Here is an 8,839-nt window from a genome sequence, read left to right on the forward strand (position 1 = left end):
CAGGCCTGGCTCAGAATTTAACCTATTTATTGACTGCCCCAGAGACTAAAGAGATGGGCCAAAACCTGGGGGGCCTTGATTTCTTTCCGAGCTGAGGTGCTGCCCTGAGGGCAGGGCTGGCTCTTACTCAGGAAACTGCTGTGCCCAACCCATGGACAAGCCCAGCTGGGGCCCACATCTGACCCAGACCTTGGAGACCCTCAAACACTGGATCAGGGTTCTTCTCAGCCTCTTTGTCCAGGTTTCCAAAGCTGAAGAATGTGGTCATTGATTAAAAAAGGAGAAAACCTCTGTGAGTGTGTCTTGTGAGTAATATGTGTGAAAGAGAAAGAAAATAACCACAATGACTGTCCTTCACAGATTTTAGTTTCCCCTTGAGGCCATTTTGACCACCAGGGGATGCCCAAGCTCCACCCTAGGACAGCCTGGCTCTAGCCCCACCTTATTTGTGGTTGAGCTTGGAGTAGCCATCCCACACCCTTTCCCTAATGTTTAACCACCAGATTTGGCTCTTGCTTAACATGTTTGTACCAGGCACCTGCTCTCAGAGATGGAGCGGCAAAGAAGAAAAAGAGATTTGACAGTTGAGGAAGGGCAAAGCAAGAGAGCATATTGGAGGTGGGAAAGAAGTAGATGAGACAAGAGTTGGCTGGATCTGGAGACATACAAGCAGAGAATGATGTCTCTGGTCCTTAAAAGCCAGTTGCTTTCAAGTCCGTTCCCAACTCTGAGGTGCTTTGTAGGACTGAGTAAAACTGTCACAGAGTTGTCAGATCTGTAATCTTTTTATAGAAGCCACATCTACAGATATGGTAGGTTTGAATTGCTGACTTTTAAATTAGCAGCCAAGTGTTTTAACCACTGAGCCACAGGCACTCATTCAGTTTCTTTTCAAGCACTTTTAAATGCAGAATTCCGTGTCTGGGAATTTTTCTGGAAATAAGGTCCATAGTTTTTCATCACCTTCTTACACTCACACTCAGTAACCCCAAAGTAAATAGGAAGATCTGAGTTAGAAAGGATTAGGTAAAATAGATATCCTAAGGCAAGCAAACAACAACTTGTTGCTGTTGGGTCAGAACAACTCATAACTGACCCTCCTGCAGGTTTCCGAGGCTGTATATTGTCTGTCTTTGTCCTGAATCACTAGTCAGGTGTGGTCATTGGGGTAGCAGTGAAACTTCTTGTGAACTATGCCATCAAGTTCTGTAAAAGACTTAGAATGAAGAGGATAGACCATCCCTTGAGAAAGGAGTGCTTGCCAAGCCCTGCCTGGTAGAGTGGGCCAGCTGAACTCGCTCCATAAAACTGTGATTCAGGAGATAGGAACTGACTGGAACTGTTACCCTTTAACTGCTTGCCTGTATCCACAGGTGCCTGGAACTCAACTCAGCAGCGGCAAGGGTGGTACGTAGTCTGGACCTTGACGCCTTCAGTGTTTGCCAGAGCTAGAGATAGTGCACAAACAGCCAGATCAAGCAATTAGCACATGAGGTAGAGTCCCTCCCTCAGCAAACAAATCTACCACGTCCACGAAGCACCTGGGGGAGGGTCAGTGTGCTAGTGAAGATGAGGTGAGCTGGTCATTCTCTCTGCCTAGCCCTTCAGCAGGTTTCTGGTGGGCCTCACAGACTGATTACATGTACTCAGGCACTGATCAGTCTCTCTTTTTGAACACCACAAAGATCATAGTTCTGGGCCGCCCTCAAAAAGCCCTGGGGTGTGGAATCAAGGGAAAAAGTGGAGGGTGGCTTGCTGGTAGCAAGCAACGTGTCTTCCAGCTATAGCTTCCTTAGTGCTTCTGCTCCTTCAGCAGCAGTCGGGTCAGTGTTTGGGATCTTCAGGCCAAGTGCCCTTTCAAGTGGAGCTGTCAGATGGAACCACACCATCCTGTGAGTTAAACAGCATGGGTCCACATTCATCCAGGCTCAGCTCTTCACGGAAGTTTGTGTGACCTGGGCAAGACCTTTGGCCTTTCTTGGCTTCAGTGTCTTAATCTGGAGCATAGAGTCTCAAAACTCGTTTCCAACTGAGTTTCCAAAGCTGTGATTCACATAGGAGGATACTGTCTGTCCTTCTCCCAAGGAGCCACAAGTGGATGCAAAACCACCAGAGAACCTCTGGGTTAACAGCACAACTTACAGTCTAGGATCTCCTTGGAACATGGGCCAGTGATACCAAATAAGAAATCAGGACTGCAAAGCAATAGGCAAGGCAAGACCAAGAACACGTTATTTTCTCTCAGGGAGTTCCAAAGCAGAGAGGTTTGGAACTTTTGTTTTGAGTGAAGTGGGCTAACCAGACCTTGTGATAGCAGCTCTGGAAGGGCTTCCCAGAAGTTAAGGTGCGATTCTCATTTCCCTGATCTCTCCTCCCTTACTTGGGCACACACTTATTATTTTCATAGCTTTCCAGTCTACTGCCCCTGCCCTAGACTCAGTCAAAGTCCTCCCACTTTATAAGAAGGTAAGACTGCCCAGCCCCCACCTGCAGTGCCCTTGAGACTGTTCTTTTTAGTCTGTCTCCCAGGCTTGAGACTCAAATATAGGGGGAAGTGGGTACCCGTCCTTTTGGTGCCTTTGTAGAGCTCTTCTGAGTAACCAGAACTACAGGGATCTGAGGTTGGTTCAGACAAGGCAGATTTCTCTCCCCAAAGACACACCAAAAAAAGTCCAAATAGAAATATTTTAATTGGCTTGTAAATTTTGAAGTTCTTCCACACATTCACCGAAATAGCTCACCTGATTTTATATATGTCCACATTACATACACCTTTTTCTCATCTCCCAATGGAGTATTGGGATCACCAAGAGGTCCCCATTGCCTAAGGAGGTATTCAGAGTTCAAGGAAAAGTCTAGGAGAATGGGCAGGAGAACTGGCTACCTTACAGTTTTGGAAGATATGGGCACAATCCCACGAGTACATATAACCTGAAAGGGATGGTCCCTATTTGGTTCAAATTCCAGAGCAGCAAGGCTGGGTGCACCCTAGCCCAGGTAATAGTGCTCTATCCTTGGCATTATCAGGGTGTCTCTTTCCAGTCCTTATGTGGCAGCAGCAGTGATGGAGGCAGAAATAAACTCATTTCAGATTGCAATACAGATACATGGACACAATCATGGCAGCCAGCTGATAAGAGAACAGGGAGAGATGAAGGGACAAGATCAGGTGGTTAGATCCTGAAGCTTTAATTGCCTGCCCCCCAGACACCCCTCCTTCATGGACCTCTGTTAGGAGTCTCTTAGGCTTTAAGGATGAGAGTCAAACAACCTTCAGCCTCTTACCTCCAGGGCCCCAATTCCAGCTGCTACGCCACCCACAGTGGCTGCATTGGTCCTGATGTCATGAAGAAGCTGCTTGAAGCAACCCTTAAGAGAGAGAACAGCATTTACAGTCAGCTATTTTCCAACTGCCTCCAGTACTCAAGACCAGAAAAAGAAACCTCCCACCCTTCCATCGACACCTGCACTTCGTATTTCTCAGCATCCATCTTGCTACAGGGTTCACTGACTGTGTGGTTGCAGCAGGGTGGAGGAAAGGCATGGTTTTCCTTAAAATAGGGAGAGTCTTCAAAATCTGTATAGTTGTTGAAGCCACAGCATTTGAGCTAGAGAGAAGAGAAGGGAGTCAGTAGGGCCTTGCTTCCTCTCTATCCCCCAAAACTCCCCCAACCCATCTTACGTTTTCCATTGTGATATTCCACACTTGGGAGAAGTCTTTCTGCTGACCATAGTCTTTCTTGATGGCAGGTACTACCACTGCTGTCAGGAAGTTCTCAGCCTGTGGGGGGCCAGCGAGTGTTTAGGGGCTGACGGCAAAGGTGAAGGTGGCCATTCATAGGCCACGACCACTCAGAGTTTTGCCTAATCTGCCTCCCTTGCCCCATCCCGGCTCCTCACCATTGCGGTGTACACCAAAGCGACCACAGCAGCAGCAACTTCAGCAATGAAGATGATGAGGAGGATGGAGAAGAACTGAGTGCGGAACAGGAGATCAAGATTAGGGAAGACAGTTCCTTGTGCTTCTCTTGCCCTAGCCCACCCGGTAAAAATGAGGCAGGGGCCCCCTTTGCTGAGGGTTCAGGCATTCAGAGTGAGGTTTGGAGATCCCCAGGGTCGGTCTGGTGTTAAGAGTCGGGGCCCTGGGCCTTCGTCATGGGTCCGAGGAGCTGGGTCTGACACACCATCATGAGAGCACACTTGTTCTCGCTTTGAGCACCATAGCAGCCCAGGAAACCAAGGGCAAGGAGCACAGCACCAGCTGCGATGAGGAAGTAGCCCACGTTGACAAACTGCACAGCACTGGACGACATCGGCCCGAAGATCTTCAGGAAGGATGGCCCATCCACCGATACCCAGATGCCCACAGCCAGCAGGGCCGCACCAGACAGCTGAGGACAGAGAGGACAGGCATGTCTTGAAATAGTGGAAGACAGCTCACTACTATACAACTGAGACAGGGAGCTGGGAACCTAGAAATCTCACCCTTTATTGGCTAATAAGTTCAGAAACTCACCCTTCAGGAATTGGAACTTCTAAAACTAGAAAAGATGAAAGCTGGGATACCTTATAGTCAGTACCAGGCTGCATACCTGGACAGTTAGAAATGGGATCAGGGTTTCTAGAAATGTCCATAATGGTGAAGGGAGAGGCAAGACTCTTTCTCACTCTTGTCTGGTTCCTGCTACAGGTAGGTGAGGAACCAGTCTGCTTCCTTTTCTAGCACTATGTGTGTCTGGAACACCTCTGTCCTGCAATAAGCAGAAACAAAGCAGGGAGGAAGAGGGTGTGACATTAAGCAGGCCAACAGTCACCATAGCAATAAAGGCGGGGCTGAGGCTTACACCTGCTCCTAACCTTGGATGGTGCACTTGAGGAGAAGAGACTTCCATTCTGAGACCGATTTGGCTCCCTGCTTGCCCCTCCTCATCCAGTCTAGACGTCTCCTTACCACACAAAGGAAACCGATGTACCAGTGGGAGTATAGCCAGAGCTACTCTTAGAGACTCTCCTCTAAAATCCCAAACTTCAGAAAGGATCTGTATCCCGGACAGGGAAGTTACAGTCCAGCTCACACAGATCTGGGAGTGAAAACTTGCTGAGTTTTGGTGGACTGATAAAACTCACATTATCTTAGTACCCAGATCCCACTTCCTAGCTACAGAAACTGAGGCTGAAACCAAGAATGAGGTGGCAAATTGTGGCTGGGTTTGTTTGCCTAAGAACAGAAATCTGGGCTTCCAGCCTACAGGGTCAGATTACAAGGAGCCTGCAGCCTGCGTTATCCTGCTCTGCCTAGGCAACAGGGGCCAGAAATCAAAACCGGATTTGCCTGTAACTCCCTCAGGCCAGAACCCCTGTTTTACAACTCCTAGAATCCGATTGTCTCCTCCAGATACATGGATAAATGCTGACTCCTCCAGACCCCCAAAACTACCATTGAGTCTGAACCAATTTATAGCTGAGCCTCCAGTAGGTTTTCAGGAGGCTGTAAATCGCACGAGAAAGATGATTGCCCAATTTTCTCCCAAGGAGCTGCTGATGAATTAAAACCACCAGACAAACATCACCTTTGGGTTAGCAACTAAAAGTCTTAGGGACTGCACCACCAAAGCTACCTGCTAGTTCCTAGAAGTCAAAGGAAACACAAATCACGTCAGGATCTAATTACTATAGGTCAATTTCTCAATCATCTACATTCCAGTGTCTCCACTTCCTTAACATCCACTCTAATCCATTCTAGGGGGAGTTCTGGCGGTCAGTAGGTAAGGAGTTACATTGCCAACCCAAAATCAGAAAGTTCAAATCCACCAACTAATCCCTGGGAGAAAGGTAGCAATCTCCACCACTCCTACAATCTCCTTCACCTTCTGAAAATGCACTAGATGGTCAGTTATGAGTAGGTTCCAACTGAACAGCACATAACAATCCATCCTAATGTGCCTCTCAGGTCTCTGGTGACAATCTGTGTCTCGTGGACATCTCAGGGCCTAGCTTCCTTAACCTCGCTGATAGTTTGCTTGCCTGCCTTTTCTCTTAGTGCTCCTTCTCCATTTCTGTCATGGTAAATATTCTTCTACACCTTCCTTCTATGGACTTCCTTGGAGTCCATTTTCCTTGAGTATTCCTGTATGTGCTTTCAAGAACCATCTCTGTTGTACATGACTCTCGAATAGCTGTGTCCCGCTCAAACTTGACTCTGCTGTGTGCACAAGTGCCTTGGGGAGAACCTCTAGATGTTCATGCCAGAGATATGGGCATCACCTCCAAGACCTCTGTCTCCCTTGTCCACTCTGTCACCATCTCAGAGCTCAGCAGTCCATCTGAGAGCTTTGTCCTGTTCTCCCAATCCCCAAGGTTCACGCCTCATTACTCAGCTTCCTCAAACATGCTCTATACAATCTGTTTGTGGTTTTCTGAGATTTTTGTTTTGTTGGCCTTTATGCATATTTTACAATCTACATCTCCACCCATCTAGTACAAATTTCTAGCCTTAGCTATTTCCTCCAGGAAGTCTTCTCAAACCAAGCTATGTTCAAGGCCATCTTATGGGTTCCTATAGTTCCAGTAAAGAGTCCTGGAGTAGAGGGTGGAGTAATGGGTGAATGTCTGACTGCTAACCTAAAGGTCAGTGGTTGGAATTTACCAGTCATCCTGCGGGAGAAAGATGAAATCTATTCTCATATAAATTTACAGCCTTGGAAATTACAGGGCAGTTCTACTCTGTCCTATAGAGTTGCTAGGAGTTGTAAATGACTTCACAGCATTGGATATTATTCCTGGGCTAAGTCGTGACATATATGTGCCCTGCTAGGGCAGAGAAAGACCTTATTTATCTGCAACTATAGAATGCAGCACAGAATGCTAGGGAATAAATATTTATGAAATTATTAAGGACTGCTTGAGGTTGACCCCCTTCTCTGTTTCAGGATCTTTGATATTACTGGGCCCTCTCTCAGTCAGCTTCCCAGCATTCGGAAGCCACTTAATTCTCTTCCACACTAAATGACTTTAGGCAAACTCTTTCCCCTCTCTCTCTATTCCCTTCCTTAATAGTCTACTCTCTCCTGGAAGGAAACAGATTTTCCCTAAGCCTCCTACCCCTCCATGGGCAATACCTCAGCAATTATTGGATCAGGACTCAGTAACTGCTGGATTGCCTATATCTTACTTACTACTTACTGGGGAAAAGTTTCAGGAACAGAGTCTGTGCAGAAGTCTCCTATACCCTCTGCTCAGGTTGTGACCCATTCCTCTAGGACCCCTAAAGAGCCATCAACCCCAATACTTACAAAAATAATCAGGTTGAAGAGAATCATCATGGTCTTGAGGAAACTGAAGCACTTCATGGTGGCTCCTAAGAAGCAGATGTAATATGGGAGTTTGAGGCTTCTTCCCCTACTCCCCACAGCCTGGATTGTCCCTAGCATCTGGATCCTGATATGCCAGGCTCCAACTTTCTGAACCCATATTTTATTAAGCTTCCTGCACTTAAGACTCTGACATTTTAGGACTTCCTTTGACCCTCATACTGAACCACTTACATCTCTACACGACCCAAGTCCTCTGTCAGCACCTGACGTTCTGAGATCCTAACATGCCAGGTCCTTGAACAGATGCCTCAAGCCTAACTCCTGAGACTCTAAGTTCCTGCATGCCCTTCCCTAACACCTGTATATACCCTTGGGCTTTCTCCAATTCTAATTCTAGGGCCTTTTAAGGCTCATCCCTATGGCCCCTTCCAGCTTCCCAAATATATTTCCAGGTTGATTTATCTTTATAGGGTAATCCTTATTCTATGCCATCACCTGTTTAGGGATCTTGGCAGCTCAGGGTCTGGAAGATGGACCAAACAGCTCCGGAAAGGACAAACAGCTCCAGTGAACAGCCGCTGAGTGGGCAGGCGGTAGGCAGGCTGCCTCACACACACCACTGCTCACCTGCAAGCTGGGCAGGCGCTTTAAAGGCCTCCTTCTGCCCGCCTGCCTGCCCCACCCGCAGCCAGTTGGCCTCCTCTTGCCCCTGCTGCCCCCTGCTGCCTGGAGATGCGTACCCATAGCCACAACAGCAGCTGGCCTCCGCCTGGCAGCGCCAACCATAGCAATGCCACTCCTCGTCTTTGGAATAGGGACGTCTAAGAATGGAGCAAGTGAACTCCAGATCTCCTGGGTGCCCTTCACCACAATAGTGCATGTAGACATCTTATCTTTACATCTGCTAATATATTCATACATACTCTATTCATACATAAGCACACATCTGCCCAAACTGTCATCCATATCAGATACAAACTTAAACACCTACTAGGGAGCTTTGGTGGCCTAGTAGTAAAAATTTTTTCTTTAGTACTGAAGGCTCAAGGTTCAAATCCAGCAGTTGCTCTGAGGGAGAAAGATGGGCAATTTCTTTCTGTGCAATTCATTTATTGCCTCTGAAAACCCTCTGGAAGGTCAGCTCTGGGTCAGTTCTGACTCAACGGTAAACAACAACAAAACGGACAATGTCCGTGAATAGGGAACTCTGGTGGTCTAGTGGGGAAGAGTTGCACTGCCGACCCAAAGAAATGTGGTTCAAATCCACTAGCTGATGAAGAAAGATGGACAATCTCTGATATCACTGTGTGATTTACAGCCTTTGAAAATCCACTGGAGGGTCTGCTGTGAGTTGTTTCCAAACTTGATGGTACAGTACAACAACAGTGTGAGTGCACACACACTCAAACACATACACATTGGACTTCTTATGAATTGATTCTTGGCAATAAAGTAACAGTACAAAAAAAAAAAAGTAACAGTACATTCTCTCTTTTACCTCCCCAATTTCTCTCTCTCTCTCTCTC

At 47.1% G+C, this 8,839-nt stretch overlaps 2 protein-coding genes across 2 annotated transcripts in view; one reads left to right on the forward strand and one right to left on the reverse strand.

The window, feature by feature from the left end:
* Positions 1-3,082: 3,082 nt before the first annotated feature.
* On the reverse strand, positions 3,083-7,349 carry TSPAN1 (tetraspanin 1). The gene is made up of 7 exons (XM_006898981.1): positions 7,293-7,349; positions 4,185-4,391; positions 3,901-3,975; positions 3,683-3,781; positions 3,465-3,608; positions 3,286-3,369; positions 3,083-3,130 (listed from the first exon to the last, which is right to left on the reverse strand). The coding sequence occupies exons 1-7, from the start codon at positions 7,347-7,349 to the stop codon at positions 3,083-3,085; spliced, it is 714 nt and encodes a 237-aa protein (XP_006899043.1).
* Positions 7,350-7,843: 494 nt separating this feature from the next.
* LOC102862096 (actin-related protein 2/3 complex subunit 4-like) overlaps positions 7,844-8,839 on the forward strand; it is a 2,381-nt gene continuing 1,385 nt past the window's right edge. The window contains exons 1-2 of the mRNA XM_006899019.1: positions 7,844-7,906; positions 8,002-8,149. Coding sequence (XP_006899081.1) covers positions 7,844-7,906; positions 8,002-8,149 — 211 coding nt within the window. The remainder of the gene's footprint in view (positions 7,907-8,001; positions 8,150-8,839) is intronic.

The sequence above is a fragment of the Elephantulus edwardii genome, unplaced genomic scaffold (genome assembly GCF_000299155.1).
Source record: "Elephantulus edwardii isolate Elephantulus edwardi_28Jun2011 unplaced genomic scaffold, EleEdw1.0 scaffold00243, whole genome shotgun sequence".
Lineage (NCBI taxonomy): Eukaryota > Metazoa > Chordata > Mammalia > Macroscelidea > Macroscelididae > Elephantulus > Elephantulus edwardii.

Excerpts from the sequence above, each read along its gene's own strand:
- TSPAN1 (XM_006898981.1), bottom strand. The coding sequence starts at position 7,349 with ATGAAGTGCTTCAGTTTCCTCAAGACCATGATGATTCTCTTCAACCTG. Across the intron at positions 4,392-7,292 it reads TCTTCAACCTGATTATTTTT|CTGTCTGGTGCGGCCCTGCT; the intron begins GTAAGTATTGGG and ends CTCTGTCCTCAG. Across the intron at positions 3,782-3,900 it reads CTTTGGTGTACACCGCAATG|GCTGAGAACTTCCTGACAGC; the intron begins GTGAGGAGCCGG and ends GGCCCCCCACAG.